We start from the raw sequence: 24,270 nt of genomic DNA, 5'->3' as shown, positions 1-24,270 counted from the left end.
TGTTATGCCCAGACCGTTTATTCCCCGAAGAAGACCACCAGAGTCCAGAGTCAAAGCCAAGCGGCAAGGATCTTTAATGCAAGTTCGAACTTGGTCCCTCCGTTCTACAACATACAAGAGGGCCCCGAACAATGCATGTGCTAGCTTTTTACAGCCTGATGAAAACAGGATATGTAAGGTTACAAGGGAATTCTTCTTGGTTACAGCATTACAATTGGTTAACGTATTAAGTTATACTTTTAGCAGCTTTCTTATTGGTTCCTGCGCTTTTACAAACGGTTGTAACCTTATCGGAGATTCTCCAGGTGTTGTTTTTCTTTGAGATATATGGAGGAATGTGTTTGTGTCGGGCCCAGGAAGTGGAGGCATATGGGGGGATGTGATGTGTCGGGCTCAAGGCTGTGATATAGGGAGGAATGTGTTCGTTCAGCCAGGCCCCTCTATACTCTAATCAAGGAGACCCAGAGGGCAAACACTCATCTAGTAGAATGGGAACCAGAGGCAGAAACAGCCTTCAGAACCTTAAAAGAGGCCCTAGTACAAACTCCAGCTTTAAGCCTTCCCACAGGACAAAATATCTCTTTATACATCATGGAGAGTGCAGGAATAGCTCTTGGAGTCCTTACTTAGACTTGTGGGACAGCCCCACAACCAGTGGCATACCTAAGCAAGGAAATTGACGTAGTAGCCAAAGGCTGGCCTCACTGTTTACGGGTAGTTGCAGCAGTGGCCATCTTAGTATCAGAGGCTATCAAAATAATACAAGGAAAGGATCTCATTGTCTGGACCACTCATGATGTAAATGGCATACTAGGTGCCATAGGAAGTTTACGGCTATCAGACAATCCCCTGCTTAGATACCAGGCACTACTCCTTGGGGGACCAGTGCTTCAAATACGTACATGTGCAGCCCTCAACCATGCCACTTTTCTCCCAGAGGACAGGGAACCAATTGAGCATGACTGCCAACAAATTATAGTTCAGACTTATGCTACCCGAGATGATCTCTTAGAAATCCCCTTAGCTAATCCTGACCTTAACCTATATACGGATGGAAGTTCATTTGTGGAGAATGGGATACGAAGGGCAGGTTATGCAATAGGTTGTGATGTAACAGTACCAGAAAGTAAGCCTCTTTCCCCCAGTGCCCAGTTAGCAGAACTAGTGGCACTTACCCAAGCCTTAGAAATGGCAAAGAGAAAATGAATAAATATGTATACAGATAGCAAGTATGCTTATCTAATCCTACATGCCCATGCTACAATATGGAAAGAAAGGGAGTTCCTAACCTCTGGGGAAATCCCCATTAAATACCACAAGGAAACCATGGAGTTATTGCATGCAGTGCAAAAACCCAAGGAGGTGGCAGTCTTACACTGCTGAAGCCATCAAAAAGTGGCTGGCAGAGGCTGGGAGAGACCAGCAGAGAAAGAAAGAGAGAAAGAGACAGAAAATCAAAGAGAAAGAAAGAGAGAGACAGAAAGTCAAAGAAAGAGAGAGAGAGAGAGAAAGAGAGAGAGAGAGAAAGAAAGAAAGAAAGAAAGAAAGAAAGAAAGAAAGAAAGAGAGAGAGAGAGAGAGAGAGAGAAAGAAAGAAAGAGAGAGAGAGAGAGAGAAGTGGTAAAGAAAAAAGAGTGTACCCTATTCCTTTAAAAGCCAGGGTAAATTTAAAACCTATAATTGATAATTGAAGGTCTTCTCTGTGATCCTGTAACACTCCAGTACCACCTTGTTGTCAGTGTAAACAAGGCATAGCCCAAAAGCACTGAGGCCACTGACATCCATAGCTTTCCTATCAAAAATCCTTAACCCTGCAGGTTTCCCAGCAGGGGATCTAAATCTTAATTAATTACCACACAAAGGTCTGACCAGATCTAGGAGGAACTCCCTTCAGGACAGGGAGATGGTTCCTCCCAGGTGATTAAGGGAAAAAGACATAATGGGTATTCAGTAAGTGATAAGGAAACTCCTGTAGAAACAGAATTAGGAAAATTGCCTAATAACTGATCTGCTCAAACGTGGGAGCTGTTTGCACTCTGCCAAACCTTAAAGTACTTACAGAATCAGGAAGGAGTCATCTATACCAATTCTAAGTTAATATGGACTGAAGGAGGTCTTATTAATAGCAAAGAATAATTAAAATCCCAAACGTACAAGGTTTTCAACAAAAGTAAAGCTTGCTAAAAGTTAACAGTGTAACATAGATTATCCTAACTTCTACTCTTGTGGAAATCAGAGGCTATCAGTGCCCCTCAAAGCTCCCAGCACTTTGGGAGGCTGAGGCAGGCAGAAAACCTGAGGTCAGGAGTTCAAGATCAGCCTGGCCAACATCCTGAAACCCCGTTTCTCTACTAAAATATGAAAATTAGCCAGGTGTGGTGACTCATGCCTATAATCTCAGCTACTCGGGAGGCTGAGGCAGGAGAATCANGAGTCATCTATACCAATTCTAAGTTAATATGGACTGAAGGAGGTCTTATTAATAGCAAAGAATAATTAAAATCCCAAACGTACAAGGTTTTCAACAAAAGTAAAGCTTGCTAAAAGTTAACAGTGTAACATAGATTATCCTAACTTCTACTCTTGTGGAAATCAGAGGCTATCAGTGCCCCTCAAAGCTCCCAGCACTTTGGGAGGCTGAGGCAGGCAGAAAACCTGAGGTCAGGAGTTCAAGATCAGCCTGGCCAACATCCTGAAACCCCGTTTCTCTACTAAAAATATGAAAATTAGCCAGGTGTGGTGACTCATGCCTATAATCTCAGCTACTCGGGAGGCTGAGGCAGGAGAATCACTTGAACCTGGGAGGCGGAGGTTGCAGTGAGCTGAGATCACACCACTGCACTCCAGCCTGGGTGACAGAGTGAGACTGTGTCTGAAAAAAAGAAAAAAAAAAGTAGGGGCCAGTTACGGTGGCTCACCCGTGTAATCCCAGCACTTTGGGAGGCCGAGGCAGGTGGATCACGAGGTCAGGAGATCAAGACCATCCTGGCTAACACAGTGAAACCCCATCTCTACTAAAAATACAAAAATTAGACGGGTGTGGTGGCGGGCACCTGTAATCGCAGCTACTCAGGAAACTGAGGCAGGAGAATGGTGTGAACCTGGGAGGCAGAGCTTGCAGTGAGCAGAGATCATGCCACCGCACTCCAGACTGGGCGACAGAGCAAGACTACGTCTAAAAAAAAAAAAAAAAATCAGTAAGGAGGAAGTCAAACTGTCACTGTTTGCTGATATGATTGTATACCTAGAAAACCCTAAAGACTCATCCAAAAATCTCCTAGATTTGATAAATGAATTCAGTAAAGTTTCAAGACACACAATCAATGTACACAAATCAGTAGCACTGCTATACACCAACAACAACCAAGCTGAGAATCAGATCAAGAATGCAATCCCTTCTTTAAGAGTTTCAAATAAATAAAATAAAAATCATAGGAATATACCTAACGAAGGAGGTAAAAGATCTCTACAAGGAAAACTACAAAAGAGTGCTGAAATAAATCACAGATAACACAAATGGAAACACATCCCATACTCATGAATGGGTAGAATCAATATCGTGAAAATGACCATACTGCCAAAAGCAATCTACAGATTCAATGCAATTCCCATAAAAATACCACCATCATTCTTCACAGAACTAGAAGAAACAATCCTAAAATTCATATGGAAACAAAAAAGAGCCTCTTTAGCCAAAGAAAGACTAAACAAAAAGAACATTATCTGACTTTAAACTCTGCTACAAGGCTATAGTTACCAAAACAGCATGGTACTGGTATAAAAATACGCATGTAGACCAATGGAACAGAATAAAGAACCCAGAAATAAAGCCAAATACTTACAGCCAACTGATCTTCGACAAATCAAACAAAAACATAAGGTGGGGAAAGGACACCCTATTCAACAAATGGTGCAGGGATAATTGGCAAGCCACATGTAGAAAAATGAAACTGGATCCTCACCTCTCACCTTATAAAAAAATCAACTCAAGATAAATCAAAGGCTTAAATCTTTTTCTTTTTCTGGAGACAAAGTCTTGCTCTGTTGCTAGGCTGGAATGCAATGACGCAATCCTGGTTCACTGCAAGCTCTGCCTCCTAGATTCAAGCAATTCTTGTGCCTCAGCCACTTAAGTAGTTGGGATTACAGGCACACACCACCATGCCTGACTAATTTTTGTATTTTTAGTAGAGATGGGGGTTTTTGCCATATTGGCCAGGCTGATCTCAAACTCCCTGCCTCAGGTGACCCACCTCGGCCTCCCAGAGCACTGGGTTTATAGGCATGAGCCACCATGCCCAGCTCGAAGACTTAAATATAAGACCTGAAACCATAAAAATTTTAGAAGACAACATCTGAAAACTCTTCTAGACATTGGCTTAAGCAGAGTTAATGACCAAAAATCCAAAAGCAAATGCAACAGAAATGAAAATAGATGGGACCTAATTAAACTAAAAAGCTTCCAAACAGTGAAAGAAATATTCAGCAAACAGACAACCCACAGATTGAGAGAAAATCTTTGCAATCTATACATCCAACAATACTATCCAGAAATTACAAGGAGCTCAAACATATCAGCAAGAAAATACAATTCCAGGCTGGGCATAGTGGCTCATGCTTGTAATCCCAGCACTTTGGGAGGCTGAGGTGGGCAGATCACCTGAGGTCAGGAGTTCAAGACAGCCTGGCCAATGTGGTGAAACGCTGTCTCTACTAAAAATACAAAAATTAGCTGGGCATGGTGGTGCATGCCTGTAATCCCAGCTACTCAGGAAGCTGAGGCAGGAGAATCACTTGAACCCAGGAGGTAGAGGTTGCAGTAAGCCGAGATCATGCCACTTCACTCCAGCCTGGTGACAGAACGAGACTCTGTGTCAAACAAACAACAAAAAACAACAAACAATCCCATCAAAAAGTGGGCAAAGGTATGAATAATTTTCAAAATAAGATATACAAATGAAAAAGTGCTCAACATCACTAATTATCAGGGAAATGCAAATTGAAACCACCATGAGATACTGACTTATTCCTGCAAGAATGGTCATAATTTAAAAATTAAAAAAAAAAAAATAGACCTTGGCATGGATGTGGTAAAAAGGCAACACTTTTACACTGTTGGTGGGAATGTAAACTAGTATAACCACTATGGAAAACAGCATGAAAATACCTTCAAGAATTAAAAGTAAAGCTACTATTTCATCCAGCAATCCCACTACTGGATATATACCTAGAGAAAAAGAAGTCATTATATGAAACAGACACTTGCACACGCATGTTTATAGCAGCACAATTTGCAACTGCAAAAATATGGAACCAGCTTAAATGCCTGTCAACCAACAAGTGGATAAAGAACATGCAATGTATTTATATACCATGTAATGCTACTCAGTCATAACAAAGAATGAAATAATGGCATTTGCAGCAACCTGGATGGAGTTAGAGACCATTATTCTAAGTGAAGTAACTCAGGAATAGAAAACCAAATATCACATGTTCTCACTTACAAGTGGGAGCTAAGCTATGAAGATGCAAAGACATAAGAATGATACAATGGACTTTGGGGACTCTGGGGAAAGGTGGGAGCGGGGATGAGGGACAAAAGACTACACACTGGGTACACACAGCTCAGGTGATCAGTGCACCAAAATCTCAGAAATCACCACTAAAGAACTTATTCATGTAGGCCGGGCGTGGTGGCTCAAGCCTGTAATCCCAGCACTTTGGGAGGCCGAGACGGGCGTATCACGAGGTCAGGAGATCGAGACCATCCTGGCTAACACGGTGAAACCCCGTCTCTACTAAAAATACAAAAAAGAAACCAGCCGGGCGAGGTGGCGGGCGCCTGTAGTCCCAGCTACTCGGGAGGCTGAGGCAGGAGAATGGCGTAAACCCGGGAGGTGGAGCTTGCAGTGAGCTGAGATCTGGCCACTGCACTCCAGTCCGGGCGACAGAGCGAGACTCTGCCTCAAAAAAAAAAAAAAAAAAAAAAAAAAAAAAAAAGAACTTATTCATGTAACCAAAACCACCTGTTACCCCAAAACTATGGACATAAAATTTTAAAAATAAATAAAATATAGTCTAGGAAAATAAAGATGAAATCCAAAAAGAAATAAGAAGGCTGGGCGCGGTGGTTCACGCCTGTAATCCCAGCACTTTGGAAGGCAGAGGCGGGCGGATCACCAGGTCAGCAGATCGAGACCATCCTGGCTAACATGGTGAAACCCCATCTCTACTAAAAATACCAAAAAAATTTAGCCGGGCTTGGTGGTGGATGCCTGTAGTCCCAGGAGAATGGTGTGAACGTGGGAGGCGGAGCTTGCAGTGAGCCGAGATTGTGCCACTGCACTCCAGGCTGGGCAACAGAGGAGGACTCCATCTCAAAAAAAAAAAAAAAAAAGAAAGAAGAAGATATCGGATACTAGAATCTGAGGAACTGAGCCAAGGAATGGAATGACAACGTAAAAGGAGACTTACAGTAACAGGTCAAATTTAGAACAAAAAGTCACTGGGTTTCAGGAACAATTCCTTCAAGAAGAGTGGAATGGAAGAGAGCATGAGTAAAAAACTTGATCATTTTCACATATAAGAAAGTTACATGCTTCTTTTTTGGAGGCTGCAGATCTCGGTGACAATAAGCATGAATCAAACTGCTGGGTTCTTCGTGGTTCCTATACAGTAATCTCAGGCAATTTGCTTATCTTCCTTGTGCCTCTTTTTTCTCAGGGATAATAGTATTTATGTCATTGGGTTGTTGAGGATGTAATTTTTCTTTGAACAGTGCTTGAGGCACACATGCAATTACATGTTTGCTATTATTATCATCATTTCCCACAAGAAAAAAGAAAGGCCATCACAAATTCCAAGAAAAAACATAAAAGTGTACTAGACAGTTAAGGTCTAAATATGAGGGAAACTAAAACATGGCATTTTTTTAGTAATAGTGAAAAAAGAGTCCATTGTTGTTAAATTGTACCCACTGAGAAGAAAGGTAATCCAAGCACATTACTTTGTTCCGTAATGATTATTACAGAGACATTACTATAACGTAAATGAAATGATTATTTATATTATCATAATAATATAAATGCTGTTAATAGTATTTTGAGTTTTAGAATTAACCTACAAACAAAACATAAAGGCTTAATCAGAGCTCAAAGCTGAATATAATAGTTGACCTAAAAAATGTAAAAGTAAATATATACTTGACCTAGGGAAGAAGTGTGGAAGAGAGTTGGAAGACAGGATAAAACTGTTAAGATCTTCATCGTATATAAAGGGGAATCAGGAGTTAGTGATTAAAAATGATGGGGAAAAAAGTTAGATATATTATTTCAAGTTGCAAAAATTAACAACAGAAGAAACAAAAAAAGTAACTATAAAAGATCCAGAAGAGGAAAGTGGAGAGAGGCAGGATGTAGAGTGGTATAAACAATCTTTATTATTGATTTTCAGTAGATAATGTTTAAAGTTGATAAATTAAAATCAGCAGTAGAAACTCATTCTTTAGAAATATGGAGTTAATCTTATAAGGTACTGAAACCCAAAAACGTTAAACGTGGTTGCCTCTGAAAAGAGGAAATTAGAAAAGGAAGCAGAGAATGAAAGGGCTGTGTGTTCTTATTAGCGTTTCTCTACTATTTGTTTCTAAAATATCACATGGATATTTTATTTTAAAAAACTAAAATTTTACAATTTTACATAAGAGGCTAGTAAATGTATTATGATGAGTAACCTGACTGTGATGTTATGTTGTAATATATATCTTGGGAGACTTTTATTAACCATGAACCTAAATAAAACATGAAATTAAATAAACCACGTAGATGAAGATAAAACTGATAATCCTTTTAATATTTTAGAATATAAAATGTAGGAATATGCAACAAAATTTGTTATTAATTATGGCCCTAAGTCTGTATTTCTCCCTATTTCTTGATATATTATATATATATGTATATATAAAATACAAAAATTAATACCTAAGAGACTCTCTAAAGTGACTTTCCCTTGCTAATTCTCTGGTTTAATTTATCTCCATAGTTTCCTAGATAAAAACTACTGAATGATGTCCAAGGCACTCTCAATGCTCAAAGCTAGTCACTCTAGCATGCCCATGAACTTCTGCTCAGTGATTATCAAGAGTCAGTAGTGTTGGTTCCAAACCTATTTGTGGTAGTTGCTGTTGCAATTATGTAATTTGATTAACCACCATACATAGCATGCTCAAAACAAGCAAAACAAGGTTTTGGTTACACATTAAAAGATGAACAAATGGATATATATTTTTATTTGATAAATTTGAATGTTTAAGTTATACATGTATGATTTTTATGATGCTCTGTCTTAACTGACTTTATAAGTGCTAGTCATTATCATATTCAATAATCTCTACTGTATTGAAATATCTCCAAAAAAGAATATATTATCTTCTCTAATGTCTCCATACATAAAGTTTTACGTAATATCAAAGAGGAAATCAGTTTAACATTTGATCATTTTGAATCCTAAAATTCACTTGAATTTGGGATTTGTAGGAGTATATATAAAATTATTAGGACTAATTTGGATTTCTATTAAGTAATTATGGAGTATACAAATTACACCTACCTCAGTTGTATCCTTAAGATAAAGATAGGGTCTAATAGATCTTGATTTTAGATGTTCTTCTACTGGCTCTAAAGAAACAAACTCAAACATAAGTATTTCCATGCTATTAAGTTACTTCTAATTAAACCCAATCAACCATTGTCTCCACTGCAGTAAACTTTTAAGAAATGTAAATGAGTAATTTTATTTGCTTACATATGCATTGCTTGTACATGGTTAGAGCTAAATCTATTTTAGAATAATTTGCCCTAAAAGTGAATTTCTATTAACAGACTATAACTTTCAATTATTTACTATTTTTACAACTATTAACTATTTATACAATAAAGCTATATTGTATTGGAAAATGATGGATTTCTAAATAAGATAGAATCGTATATGTTATTCAAAAAATATTTTGGCTAATTCCTTTGAAAAGAGAAATAGAAATAGTCCCTTCTACCTGCATTTCTCTCATATTCAGTTATGAGTTTTGTTGATCTGAATTATCATCCAATGGATATCCTTAAAGTACAGTGCAGGGGTCAGGCATACAGACTTTGGACTTAGATAGCCTGGGTCCAAATTGCACCTTTTTATGTGAGTTACATAGCCATAGCCATAGGAAAGTTACTTAACATCTATGAGTCTTACTTTCCTCATTTGTTAACTGGAAACAATAGCACTTACAGAAATACTTTCAGAGTTAAATGAGATAATAGATGTAACAAATTTAATACGGAGTCTGGTAGTCATTCAATCAATAGTTATTTGTTGATCAACTGCTATAAGCCAGGCACTGATGGACTCTGGAATTGTGACTCCTGCCCAATGATGCATACATTTTAGTGGGTAATATGGAAGATTAAAAAAAAAAAAAAAAAAAAAAAAAAAAGACGTTGGACTGGTGAAGTGACTTACACCTATAACCCCAGCATTTTGGGAGGCCAGGCCAGGTGGATCACTGGAGCCCAGGAGTTCGAGACTAGCCTGGGCAACATGGTGAAACCCTGTCTCTGTCTCTAAAAAAAAGTATAAAAATTAGCTGAGTGTGGTGGTGTGCCTGTAGTCTCAGCTACTCAAGAGGCTGAGGTGGAAGGATTACTGAGCACAGGGAGGTCGAAGCTGCAGTGAGCCATGATCACACCACTGCATTCCAGTCTGGGCAACAGAGTGAGACCCTGTCAGGAAAAGAAAACCAACAAAAAAACCAAGGCGTGAATAATTGAAATTTATTCTGTAACAGAAATAAACACATTTTGGTGAGGGAGAACCATAAAAGAGGTATATTGTTGATCGGGTAGTCAGAGGAGGCCTCTCTGAACAGATGACATTTAACCAAAATATGCAAATGAGCTGTAAGCAGCCAGAATAGAGTATCAGAGTGTTTAGGCAGGGGGGAAAATACATATTCCTCTCAGGAAATCTGGCAGTTGTACTGAAAAGAGGCTAATGAAGTTGCAATTTATTTATTTTGAGATGGAGTCTTGCTCTGTCACCCAGCTGGAGTGCAGTGGCACCATCTCGGTTCACTGCAGCCTCCACCTCCTGGCTTCAAGTGATTCTCATGCCTCAGCCTCCCAAGTAGCTGGGATTACAAGCGTGCACCACCACGCCTGGCTAATTTTTGTATTTTTAGTAGAGATGGGGTTTCACCATGTTGGCCAGGCTGGTCTCGAACTCCTGACTTCAAGTGATTTGCCTATCTTGACTTCCCAAAGGTCTGGGATTACAGATGTGAACCATCCCACCTGGTTGAAGATGCAATTTAAATGAAGGCCAGGGAGGTAGGGAATGAGGTTGAATACACACACAAAAGTCACAATAGGCAGGTCTTTGTTTCTTTCTTCTTTTTTTTTTTTTTTAGATGGAGTTTCACTCTTGTTGCCCAGGCTACAGTGCAATGGTGCAATCTCAGCTCACTGCAACCTCTGCCTCCCTGGTTCAAGGGACTCTCAAGTAGCTGGGATGACAGGCATGTACGATCATGCCCAGCTAATTTTGTATTTTTAGTAGAAACAGGGTTTCACCATGTTGGTCAGGCTGGTCTCAAACTCTTGACCTCAAGTGATCCACTTGCCTTGGCCTCCCAAAGTGCTGGGATTACAGCCATGAGCCACTGTGCTCAGCCAGGCCTTTGTAAGGAGTACAAGTTTCATACTAAGTACAGTGAGAAGCCACTGAAGAGGCTTTAATCAGGATCAGCCTACTTTTAAAAGATCTCTGTATGATTTAAGGAAAGAAAATGGATTAGAGATTTCTGTTACCATTATGGAAGGCCAGATAATTAGTACCAGCCCTCCTGCTGAAAACATCTTAAAAGGCTAGATGGACTATTTTTTAAAGTCTAAAGAGAATCATAGACTTAAAAGATGATAAGGGACCCCTGGTCTTAAATCTAGGAGAAGATAAGAACTCAGATAGGTAAGCCCAGTATGCCAAGCCACTTTTTCTCTGAGGGTATTTGTGATGTGAAAGTAAGATCAAGTTTTGGAAGCTTCATGGCTTGAGATATAAAAAAACAAAAAGCTGGCCAAAGGTCCAAAGTTTTGATATTTAATATGTTCTCCACTTTCCTTCCCCCACAAAAAAAACCCACACCTATTCATTTTACCTGGGATCCAAAAGGGTTACATCCTTAGGGTGAACTAGAATAGTTAAGCTTGCCACCTGGATGTTTTAGGGAAAGTGACGCCTTGAATGCTTTGGTATGTTCTGACAAGTACTGCCTCCAGATACCTGGCATAAACAGTAAAAAAAAAAAAAAAAAAAGAAAAAAAAAAAAAAATATTTTCTGGAGTAAGGTACCATCACCCTAGTTCTCAAATTGTTCCTATAGATAATTTTCCAAATAGTGTCCAGCACACATTCAAAGATAATAAGACACATAAGGAAATACGACATCATGAAAGTGAATCATAAGAAGTAAAATAACAGTGTGTATAACAAATCCTTTGAGAAATCAGGTTATGAAGCACAATAGAAAAATTATGCAATGTGGGGTGATGTGGAGTCAAGAAGCCTCAGTTAAGAAGGTTGATGAGAATTATGCAATGGAATGATTGTTTGATAATGCCAGAGAAAGAGAAAAGCTAAGGCAACATGAAATGTTCAAGTTCTCTGAGAACTGATAATGCTGATTCTTAGCTCACAGATTCCTAAATTTTTTTTTTTTTTTTTTTTTTTTTTTTTTTGAAGACAAGTCTTGCTCTTGGTCACGCTAGGCTGGAGTGCAGTGGCATGATCTCAGCTCACTGCAACCTCTGCCTATCCTGGTTCAAGCGATTCTTCTGCCTCAGCCTCCTGATAGCTGGGATTACAGGCATGCACCACTCACAACAGCTAATTTTGTACTTTTAGTAGAGATGGGTGTTTTGCCATAATTGGCCAGGCTGGGTCTCAAATACCTGACCTCAGGTGATCTACCGCGCCTCGGCCTCACAAAGCGCATGGATTACAGGCCGTGAGCCACTGAGCCCACATCAGCAGATTCCTAAAATTTCTAACGCTGAAAGTAGGTTTCCATTAAGCAAGCTGGTCATACTTGACTTTTAAAAAACAGTAACAAGGAAATTCTCAGTGTTGACTGAAAGGAAACTCAGAGATTTTCTTTCTAGAAAAAAAAACACATAACCTAATAAACATAAAAATATATTCCTATTTGTGAATATATGTATAAATATGTCCTTCCGATATTAATATCTCTTCTTCTTACTAAATTCGTTTTTTATAGTTATGGAAATGCTTTTGACAGAGTCATCAAATTATCAAGAATCTTTTAAGACACACATCAATAAAATAAATAAAGCACCCATTAATAAATCAAAGAAGTAAATATGTTACACAAAGCATTACCTGTTGACTCACTTTCTTTATTTTTTATATTTGTTTGAACAAAGAATGGTCTTAAATTTGACTTTTCAAAATCACTCTTTCTAGGTTCAGGCTTACATTTGAAAGAGGCATGCCTGGAAGAAATAAAAATTAATTTAAATTAATGAGAAAATTTACAAAATAAATCTAATAAATAAATTTGGAGAAATGTGGTGAAGTCCTAGTTACGCAGACTTGGATGTTATGTTAATGTTATCATAGTAGAAAGTGCAAAGCATTGGACTGCTTGAATAGGAGCTGAAAATATTAGTTTTAGTCACTTAAAGTAGAGGGGAATATAATCCAGTCCCACACTGTAACTGTTGTCTATAGGCCGATGTCCCAAATTTACAGTCCGGACTCTAACCTCTTCTCTGAACTTCAGATTTACATATCCAACTGTCCACATGACTCCTGCACTTAGCTTAATTGTAAGTATCTTGAACTTAACATATTCAAAACCAAATTCTTGATTCTACCCGCTTCCTGATCTTCTCCTCACCCAGGCTTCCCCATCTCCAGTCAACCAGAGGCTTAGGCCAAAAAGTCTGCAGACATCTTTTATTTCTCTTTCTCTCTTTTTCCACTCCCAACCTATCAGCAAATATTACTGTGTCTTTCTTTGAAATAGATTCCAAATCCAAACACCTCTTTCCTCATTGTTCCCATCCAAGTCCAAGATCCTTTATTTTTCATCTGAACTGCTTCCATATGTCTCTAGCTTTCTTCTGTTTGCTTTCCCTGCTCTTACGCTTGTCCTCAACATTCTCTTCGCAATACAGCCGTAGCAACACTTGTAAAATATAAATGTGACTATCATTTCCTTCAACTGTTTCCTATCAAACTTGAGTAAAATTCAAAATGCTCCCTAATAGAAACTTTTTCCCCAGTTCTCATTTCTAAGTAACAGAATTTCCACTGATTGCCACTCCAGGCCCCTCTCTGCATACCCCTCACCTCCACATGAACGCTGAGCAAATTGGCTCTAGCTGTTTGGTTCAGGGAAAGGAATTTAGGCTCCACTTAAGGACTTCGCTCTTTCCTCTGCCTGTAGTATTCTCCCCACAAGGGGTTGACATGGCCTACTCCTTCATTTCAGTCTCCACTCATATTTCCACCTCAGAAAGATCTTTCCAGCCCACCCCACTTCCCCCATCTAAAATAGTAATCCCTGTTCCTCTACAGCATTCATCACTGGTGAATTTACATTATATATTCATTTATTTAATTTATTAGCTGTCTCCCCACCTTATCCTAGATTGTAAACTCTGAGGGCAGATTACTTATGTGTTTTATTCACTGTGGTATTTTAGCACCTATAGCATGACTGGTACATAGCACATGTTTAATATTCATTGAATGCCTAATAGGCCGGGTGCAGTGGCTAATGCCTATAATCCCAACACTTTGAGAGGCTGAGGCAGGTGGATCAACTGAGGTCAGGAGTTCGAGACCAGCCTGGCCAACATGGCGAAACCCCATCTCTAGTAAAAATACAAAAATTAGCCGGGTGTGGTGGCATGTGCCTATAGTCCCAGCTACTCAGGAGGCTGAGGCAGGAGAATTGCTTGAATCCAGAAGGCAGAGGTTGCAGTGAGCTGAGATAGTGCCACTGCACTCCAGCCTGGGCGACAGAGAGAGATTTTGTCTCAAAAGAAAAAAAAATTACTGAATGCATAGGATTTTTGGTAAATTTTTATTGAACTTTCTTATCATCTTATACTTTTTAATGGGTTTTCAGTTTATTCTCTCTTTTAATAAATAATTATGTAATCTTCATAAAATAATTTATATGTTCCTTCAAAAAAATGTATCTTATGTTCTTATTTATTATCGTTGGGGAGGACTTCTAAAAGAGTGTAGTATACTAGTGAGAATGGGCATTGTTCTGTTTCTAACTTGAATGAGAATGAGTCAAGGGTTTCTAAGGATGATGCTGGCTATACAGTCTTGTTAAGCAGGTAATATTTTATCTTTATCTTAAAAATACTTATGTTGCTAAAGTATTTTTTTCAAATTCATTTGCAAAGTATATAAAGATATTCAGATATGAATTTCTTTGTGGTAAACCAAAGAGCATAGGCTTTGAAGTTAGACCTTACTTTGCATCTTGACTCTATGTGAACTTCCAAAATAAGGCTAATAGTTACCTCAAGGGATTGTTGTAAGAATTATGTAAAATAAAGTTTAGAAAGTGATCAACAAAATGTCATAGAGATAAATGAGGACACTGATTCTTATTCCTGAAATTTACTCCACTTAGTCATAGTGGAGTAATATTTATTTAACATAGTTTTGGATTTCATGTTGTTAAAATAAGTTGTTGAGTGGCAATTATTCCGTTGCCTTAGAATTGGTGACCGGGTGACTTTTTACTCCAAAGCTGAGTAAAAAGGAGCAATACATACTCTATATTCTACAAAGATCCACCAATACTTGGAGCAAGAGATTCTTTTAGGTCTTCAAATAAAAGAAAACTGGTGAGGGAAAAAAGAAAAATATCAGAACTGTGAGTCATTGACCTGTTAGGGTCTGCTGTGGCTTTTTCCTCTTTTCTCTGCACATCTGTTAGACACCACACTTGCTGATCTGCCCCATGTCAAATTTGGAGAGGGTGAAATTAAGCAGGTAAAGTAGGCACCCTGCAGTACACTGTTTGGCATGGCCAGGATATCTGAGTTTCCGAGGAAATGCTGTAGATTGAATGTTTGTGTCCCCCTCAAATTCAAATGCTGAAGCTTAAATCTTTAATGTTGTGGTATTTGGAAGTGGCAGCTTTGGGAGATAATTAGGTTATGAGGGTATAGCCTCATGAAAAGGATTTGTGTTCTTTTAAGAAGAGTTGGTCTAACTCCTTCTCTCCTTCTCTCTTTATCTGCCTTTCTGTCTATCTCCTCGTGATGTGAAGATACAAAGAAACAGCCGTCTGCAAACCAGGAAGAATACCCTCACCAGACACTCAATCTGCTGGAACTTTGATCTTGGACTTCCTGGTCTCGAGAACTGTGAGAAATAAATTTCTGTTGTTTAAGCCACCCAGGCTATGGTGTGCTATTGTAGCAGCCCATACTAAGACAGAAATTAGTAATGAGCAGTGGGGTGCTGCTGTAACAAATACTTGAAAATGTGGCAGTGGCTTTGGAATTGGTTAATGGGTAGAGGCTGGAAGAGTTTGGAAGTACATGCTAGAAAATGCTGACATTGCCAAGAAGGAGATATTAAAGGTGACTTTGGTGAGGGCTCAAAAAGAAAAGAGAAAAGCTTCCATTTTCTTAGAGAATACATAAGTAATTATGAATAAAATGTTGGTAGAAATATGGATGGTAAGGAGTGACTTGGTTCCTACTGATGTTTATAGTAAAATGCAAGAGGAGAGAAATTAATTGAAGATGAAATTGTTAAGGAAAAAGGAACCAGAAATTAAAGATTTGAAAAATTTTCAGTCTGCCCATATTACAAAAAATGAAAAAGTATGTTTAGAGAACACTAAAGGTATGGTAAGTTGACCATTTGATAGGTAGGTCAGTGTGGATGTGTACCAGGGACCAAATCAGCCATCTCAACAGAAGCCAGGAATAGAGATAGGATTATACCAGCATAAACACTGCCAGCTGGGACTAACGGAAACAGAGAAAATGGGACAAAATGAAAGAAGACTGTTGCACTTCTTAGATTCTACAGGACCAGACCATACAGCTATTGTATGCAGCTGTTCAGCTATAAATGTGCACTATTTTTCAAGACAAGGGAAGAAGGACCTCAAAAGCAATTCAAAGATGATCAGGGTTGCCACTCCCACAACAGGCCCAGAGGGCATGTACTCAGGGGACAGGGCTGCCTCCATTTCCGTTTCAAAGGGTAAGATCCCTGCCCAGTGAGGCCGTGGATGTGCAACTCCCACCAGACAGAGCTTCAGAGGCGAGACCACTGCCCAAGTGGGTTCTGGAGGCAGGACTACTAGTCTACTGAATCTAGAAGGCAGAGCTTTAAGCCAAAGAGGATTATTCTCAAACCTTAGGATCTCATAGAGTTTGCCTTGCATGGTTTTAGAACTACTTGGAACCTGTCATTTCTCCCTTCTTTCTTATCTCTCCCTTTTGGAATGAGAATGTCTATCCTACACCCATCCCATCAATGTAGCTTGGAAACATACAACTTGTTTGCTTTCACAGGTTCACAATTGGAGAGAAATTTTGTTTCAGGATACTGTTACCTCAGGTCTCATCCATATCTGATTTAGATGATACTTAGATGAGAGTTTGGACTTAAGAGTTGATGGTGAACCAGTTAAGACTTTTGGGTCTATTGGGATGGGATGAATGTATTTTCCTTGTGAGAAAGATATAAATTTGGAGGGGACAGAGGTGGAATTCTACAGACTGAATATCTGTATCCCCTTCAAATTCATATATTAAAGTCTAAATCCCCAAAGTTATGCTTTTTGGGAGGTGCATCCTTTAAGAGGTAATTAGGTCATGAGGGTGTAGCCTCATGAATGGGATTAGTGCCCTTACAAGACATGAGAGAGGTGCTATCTCTCTCTCTCTTTCTCTCTGCCATATGAAGATACAATAAGAAGACAGCTGTCTGCAAAGCAGGAAGAGTGTCCTCACCAGACACTGATCTTAGACTTCCTAGCCTTTAGAACTATGACAAATAAATTTCTGTTATTTAAACCACCCAGAGTAAGGTATTCTTTATAGCAGCTTGAACTGACTAATATAGGAGGTCAAATGGATACTGAGATAGTAACTGTGTTTGGGTCATTTTGCTGATACTCCACCCAGATTGCTGACTGCAAGTTTGGGAATCCTTTGCAGAAGAAATTGTGGCGTATATTGGCGAGTATAGGAGTTGATGAAGAATTTGAAGAGTTGTAGCTGAAGGAAGCTCTCCTTGGTTGGAGAATGGATTCCTCTGAGGATCTCTTACATGTGCTCTTTATGACTAAAGTTGGCCAGAAAATGATTGATGACTAACGAAAAAGTTGGAAAAGTTAATAAGAAATTTTGTCTTCTCTCGCCCTCCTCCTTTACTCCCATACAGGGGGGTGTGCTGGTAAATTTTTAATAACCTTGCCTTTGGGTGTAGTTCTAATGTGGAATTTTACTCATTCATCAATAGCGTAAGCTACTTCTTTGTTGAACCAAATAATAGTTTTTGAGTATTTCCTTATTTTTTGTGCTATTCAAAGCATAATGGCTATAGGTAAGGCATACTTTTTTTGGTAAGACTTACTTTTAAGTTTAATCTTCATCATTAACATTTTCTTCCTCACTTTCTTAAATCTAGACAGACAACAACTCAAGCCTTGATTTGTAGTGTTTGCCAATTGCTGTGGTGTAAATACTCCCATTGTCAATTCCTACCAAGGTGATATAATTAAATGTGAAATTTGGAAGAGATATGTAATAGCATACTTTTATACAAATTTCTACCATATGGATATAATAGATGTAAATAACTCCAAAACCATGGATAATAGTAAAATGTACAATAATTAGGAAGTGATGAGTTCTGAGTATTATCTTTATTTTTAGTATGCCATTGAATTTTAAGTTTACATAATTTAATTTGTAATGGTGAGTGTTGAATAAACACCTCACAAAATTGCTGAAAATTCAACCAGCAGCTCTAATAAGTTGGTAGGAGTTGGCTTTAGCACACCACTGTACCCATATCAGAGAAAAAAGAAATTAGAAGAAGAGGAGGAGGTGTGCTACAAGAGGACCATATCAATCTGCTACTTTCAGATGAGGGAACAAGAAGAATCAAATTGCTGACCATACCCCTCTCCATTTCAGCTCCTCCAGTGTCACTAGACTGGCTTGTATAGGGAAGGGAAAGCCATGACGAGGGGTAGGATTAAAATACTAAGTTGGACAGACTTTTAATAACCAAAGTGATCAGGGCGAAATTAGAGAAATATAAAACTGCTTTATTATTATTATTTCTGAGATGGAGTTTCACTCTTGGCACCTAGGCTGGAGTGCAATGGCATGATCTCGGCTCACTGCAACTTCCACCTCCAGGGTTTAAGCTATTCTCCTGTTTCAGCCTCCTGAGTAGCTGGGATTACAGGTATGCACCACCGTGCCCAGCTAATTTTTGTCTTTTTAATAGAGACGGGGTTTTACCATGATGGCCAGGCTGGTCTTGAACTCCTGACCTCAGGTGATCAGGCCACCTCGGCCTCCCAAAGTGCTGCGATTACAAGTGTGAGCCACCATGCCCTGCTTTATGTTTTTATGTTGCTGAATCAAGAATAAGCAATGAAATAGTTAAAACTAACATTTTATTTTATTTTATGTTTCTTTAAAAATCTATATTTGCTTTCTATTCTTGTGGTCAGACTTAAGGATCAAATCTACCTTTGCAAAAAAGAACTGAGAACTGTTCCACCTTTGTCTGTGTTCCAAAACTATTTAAATAGTTCTTTGAAACTACAAAGAAACTCACCCTTGACACAGCTTCAAAGTGGTACTTTTGTAAAAGGATTCTTTAACTGCTTCCTCAAATTTTTCTACATTTATTGATCTATTTATGTTTTCTTTTTTGTTGAGATTTTTCCCTTTCATATTTTCCCAAAAGTTCATCCATTATTACACATGTGTCAAGCAATGTAGTTACACAAAGCATTCATTATAATTATTTTAATGTCTTCCATATCCATGGCTATAACTTATTCTTCATTACCAATATTTGCTTTTATGTTGCCATTGTTTTCTCTTCAATTTTCCAAACTGTGGTCATTTTAACATTCTTTTGGGAGGTGTTAAACATACTAAGTTTCCCAAGTACTCTTAAAAGTTCAGTGTGCTAGGCCGGGTGCAGTGGCTCACGTCTGTAATTCTAGCACTTTGGGAGGCCAAGGCGGGTGGATCACCTGAGGTCAGGAGTTCGAGACCAGCCTGGTGAAACTTTGTCTCTACTAAAAATACAAAACATTAGCTGGGTGTGGGGGCACATGGCTGTAATCCCAGCTACTCGGGAGGCTAAGGCAGGAGAATCGCTTGAACCCGGGAGAAGGAGGTTACAGTGAGCCGAGATCATGCCACTGCACTCCAGCCTGGGTGGCGACAGAGCAAGACTCTGTCTCAAAAAAAAGTTCAGTGTGCTTAGGAGAGGAAAGCCAAAGTTTGGTGAGTGTACTGGGAGACTGACAGCTTTTCTTTTTTTAGTCCTCCAACAAATGTATACTTAACATGGTTTCTAAGAAATGTATTGAATTAAAAACTAAGTGTTATACATTTGATTTATAAGATTAATTATATATAAATCCTGTCCTCAACTGATCTTGACTTTCCTTTCTAGTTTATATAGTCTCTTGTCATATTTTTTTAAAGTTTCCATTTTATTATATAGATTAAGTTTTTTGATTTGGCTGAGGTGTAACTAAATTATAAATTCTGCTTTCTAGAAGCAGATAGAATTGTAGGATACATAAAATGGATATATAGTTTTCTTCTAGGCTGACAGGGACCTGGATAAGGGTGTTCTATAACACCCTCACTGAGGACTGAGCTACAATTACTTTTACCACAGTTTTTAAGGAGGATCCAAGTATGAGTTATTCTACTCCTAAGCTTCCCTCGAAGTAAGTGTTAAAAACTACTGAGTCTGAGATTTGACCCTACTTACCAGCTAACAAGTTCACCTGGCAGTTTCATCAATGCTGGCAGAAGATACAAGACTCTTGGATCAGAGACAAAGGATGATTAATTACTCAATAATAAGAGTGTCCATATTGACCAGGCATGGTGGCGCATGCCTATAATCCCAGCACTTTGGGAGGCTAAGGAGAGTGTACCACTTAAGGACAGGAGTTCAAGATCAGCCTGGCCAACATGGCGAAACACCGTAGCTACAAAAAATCCAAAAAATTATCCAGGTGCAGGGGTACACACCTGTAATCCCAGCTACTCGGGGGAAAGGAGAATCTCTTGAACCTTGAAGCAGGATAATCTCTTGAACCCAGGAGAGGGAGGTTGCAGTGAGCCAAGATTGTGCCACTGCACTCCAGCCTGGGTGAAAGAGCAAGACTCTGTCTCAAAAAAAAAAAAAAGAAAAGGAAAGAAAAGAAAAAAAGGAGTAGCCAGATTATCATCTTCTGCACCAGTTCTCTGAGCTAGGAATAAAAATTGTGTTCCTAAAACCAAACATCGTATGTTCTCACTGATATGTGGAAGCTAAGCTATGAGGATGCAAAGGCATAAGAATGATGCAATGGACTTTGGGGACTTGTAGGAAAGGGTGGGAGGGGGATGACGGATAAAAGACTACAAATAGGGTGCAGTGTACACTGCTCTGGTGATGGGTGCACCAAAATCTCAGAAATAATCACTGAAGAACTTACTCTTGTAACCAAATACCACCTGTACCCCAATAACCTATGGGAAAAAAATGTTCCTAGCTCTAGGTTCTCATAGAAAATGAGAAATAGAATTCGGAATTATAAATGTGGTGGGCTCACCAGTACAAGATCATAAATCTGTTTTTTGTAAATTTTATTGGTTTGTCCTTTTGCATTAAAAAAATTGATCCCCTCTTCCCTCTGCCTGTTTTTGCTCTTACATTTTAAAAAAGTCCTGTGAAATTATACCCTGTCTTAGTTGAACTAAGGGAAGTATAGATTAAGGCCTTGATTTTGAGTTGCATAGGCTGGAATTATAGGAAGGTGACTGCTTATCACTTGAACGTTTTATGTTCTTTTTTATTTTTTGCTGGTGTTGGACACATGGTTTTTGCTTGTGTTAGACATATGGATATTGATCAAACCGAATGTACTTGGTCTTTGGATCTTAGAAATATGTGCCTCTTTGCTTTTTATACTTAAGACTGTGGCTTTGCCGCTAGCCCCAAACATCCCAGTCATCCAGGTTACACTTAAAAGGAGCGTTGCTCAGTTATTAATGGGTTATATTGTCACTAACACAAGATCAACGATGCCTATATAAGCTATTTAGAAAATAATCTTATCAGGCAGGAAAGGGATAGCAACAGTATCATCCTGAGAAATACTGCCATAAAACATTGCATGTTACCTTTAAATGTGCCTAATGAGTCATTAGCCATATACTACACTGCTACACAAAGGCATATATATAATATGTAAATATAAAATGCAAAAATCATAATATGACATACATTTTCCCTTCTCCACATTCTCAACTTCCATTTTATGCAATGTTTTTCTATGTATTTCTAAAATATTCCATTTCACTATGGATAGTTCTATAAATTATTTGGAAGCAGAATTATTGGCTGTGTCTACATAAAAAATAAAGTAGTAATGTAAGAAGTTTGTGATAAAGCTAAATTGTATAAACTACCGATATGTATTTACTTGTGCTAGAAATAAACTCCTTTGTCTTATCTTAGAGTTCCTACATGGAAACATGTTCTGATATCCTGGTAAATCAAGAATAACAAAAATCTGAGTGAGCTGTATTTTGTGCCAAAATCAGAATACTTGATTCTGATTATGAAAATGACAGATATTAGCTACATAAATAATGTTTTTTTTAATTTAGATTCAGACTTGCTTGTCCAACTTTCTTCCAGATATCTCTATCTGAATTTTTCATGGGCATCTAAAACTTAACATCTACAAAATAAATCCCAGCCCTTGGCACTTTGATCCTCTTGTCCACCCCAATCTCCTTTTCCTCACTTGGTCTCTGCCTAAGTACAAAGCACTACAATGCACCTAGTTACCAAGCCCCAAAGCTTGCAGTCATCCTATTGAATGGGGTACAGTAGTTATGAAGAACACAGGCTCTGAAATCAGACTTCTAAGGTTCAAATCCAGCCTTGCAACTTGTTAGCTGTGTGACCTTGAGCAAACTGTTTAACCTCACCCAGACTTAGTTTTTTCATCTGTAAAACTGCACTAAAACATTGGGCTAAAAAAGTTTGTTTCACTCTGAGCAATAATACAAAACTGCTGCATGAGGAAAGCTACTTGGAGACAATCAGGTGGTAGGTCTTAATCAGAACACTTACATGAAAATGTAAGTAAGTAGGAGTAGTCTTAGATGCAAATGTCATGGTCTGTTTATTTATTTTTTGAGATAGTCTTGCTCTATTGCCCAGGCTGGAGTGCAGTGGCGTGATCTCAGCTCACAGCAACCTCTGCCTCCTGAGTTCAAGCAATTCTCGTGCCTCAGTCTCCCCAGTAGCTGGGACTACAGGCATGTACCACCAAGCCCAGCTAATTTTTTAAAAATATATTTTAGTAGAGATGGGGTTTCACCATGTTGCCCAGGCTGGTCTCAAACTCCTGACCTCAGGCTATCCACCCACCTCGGCCTCCCAATGTGTTAGGATTGTAGGCATGAGCCACTGTGCCCAGCCCACAAATGTCACAGTGCTCATGTAGGCTGCTTAGTGTATAGTGTCATAGCTGCTGCCTAACTAAACTATGTGTGAAAATCAAGGTCACATAGCTAACAAATGGCAAGGCTGGATTTAAACCTTAGCAGTCTGATTTCAGAGCCTGTGCTCTTCATCACTACTGTACCCCATTCAATAGGATGACTGTGAGCTTTTGGGCTTGGTGACTGGGTGCACTGTAGTGCTTTGTACTTAGGCAGAGACCAAGTGAGGAAAACTTGTTACCCAGAATAAATGAGATAAGGACAGTATTCACGCTACCACCAATGTCCAATTAATTTGTAGTTCTATTGATTCCATATCTTAGTACTTCTTTTTTCTGAACTCTCCTTTACAATTCTGATGTGCTTGGAAAAATTTTATAGCATTATGCATGCACTAAATGCCAGTGAAAGACCAAGTATGACATATTTAGGCTATCCTTTTTAAGTGCGCAGAGAAATTGCCTTACTTAGTTTTCTAGGCAGACTTTTTCTTAAGCATATCAGTGAAAGTTTGCATTAAATCCTGACATTAATTTGGGGCAACATAATTGAGCTCAAGAAAGGCCTTTCTTCAAAAATTCAGAATTGTAATTACCATCTACACTAGTAAAATATTATACATAATAAATATTTTATAAACTAGGAATATTCAGAAAGCTAATCTAGTATATTTTAACTCATAACCCTTATAAAATATGACATACAACTTTCATTTAATATACATTACATAATATAAGACAAATATAAAGTAATGTTTTAAAACTCTGAACTGGGCCAGGTGTGGTGGCTCATGCCTGTAATACCAGTACTCTGGGAAGCCCAAGTGGGTGGATCTCCTGAGGCCAGAAGTTCAAGACCACCCTGGGCAACATGGGAAAACCCCATCTCTATTAAAAATACAAAAAATTAGCCAGGCACGGTGGTGCACGACTGTAGTCCCAGCTACTCGGGAGGCCAAGGTGGCAGAATCACCTAAACCTGGGAAGTTGAGGCTGCAGTGAGCCATGTTTGCACCACTGCACTCTAGCCTAGGCAGTGAGTGAGTCCCTGTTTCAAAAACAAACAAAGAAACAAATTCTGAACTGAAAATTTAAGGTGGTTATGATAGTTACATTTTTGATTTTGTAATGCTGCATGACTTGTCTTCTTTGATCTTTGATATTGCCTTAGATGCGGACGTAGCAATAGCCTCTGCAAATTCCAACTGAAAATCAAATGTCAGGGGTATAGCCATAGTTGTTTTTCTTTCTTCACTCTGAAGCCTGTTTATCTGCAGCAAAGCCAAAGTGAAAAAAAAAAAAAAAAAAAGAGTATTTTTTATATGGGGAAAATCTTAGGTGGAGAGAAAAAAGTAATCTCACTTTACACACACACAGAGAGAGAGAGAGAGAGACAGAATTTAGGTGGCAGGCAATAATGGAAAAATAGCACAG

At 38.7% G+C, this 24,270-nt stretch overlaps 1 protein-coding gene across 7 annotated transcripts in view; it reads right to left on the bottom strand.

The window, feature by feature from the left end:
• The window catches only part of CUNH1orf141 (chromosome unknown C1orf141 homolog), a 54,748-nt gene that overhangs the window by 20,006 nt on the left and 10,472 nt on the right, over window positions 1–24,270 (bottom strand). For 6 of the 7 annotated variants that reach the window (XM_017877280.1, XM_017877277.1, XM_017877284.1 and 3 more), the window contains 3 exons: window positions 23,950–24,107; window positions 12,441–12,553; window positions 8,607–8,674 (listed from right to left, as the gene is read on the bottom strand). In XM_017877280.1, the coding sequence (XP_017732769.1) occupies window positions 8,607–8,674; window positions 12,441–12,553; window positions 23,950–24,107 (339 nt within the window). Of the gene's footprint in view, window positions 1–8,606; window positions 8,675–12,440; window positions 12,554–23,949; window positions 24,108–24,270 lie in introns of those variants that run through there. The other variant, XM_017877283.1, reaches the window with a different exon arrangement.

This window comes from Rhinopithecus bieti, unplaced genomic scaffold, assembly GCF_001698545.2.
Source record: "Rhinopithecus bieti isolate Rb0 unplaced genomic scaffold, ASM169854v2 scaffold_6380, whole genome shotgun sequence".
Classification (NCBI taxonomy): domain Eukaryota; kingdom Metazoa; phylum Chordata; class Mammalia; order Primates; family Cercopithecidae; genus Rhinopithecus; species Rhinopithecus bieti.
Note: the sequence above shows the minus strand (reverse complement) of the source record. Positions and strands in the feature narration are given on the sequence as shown.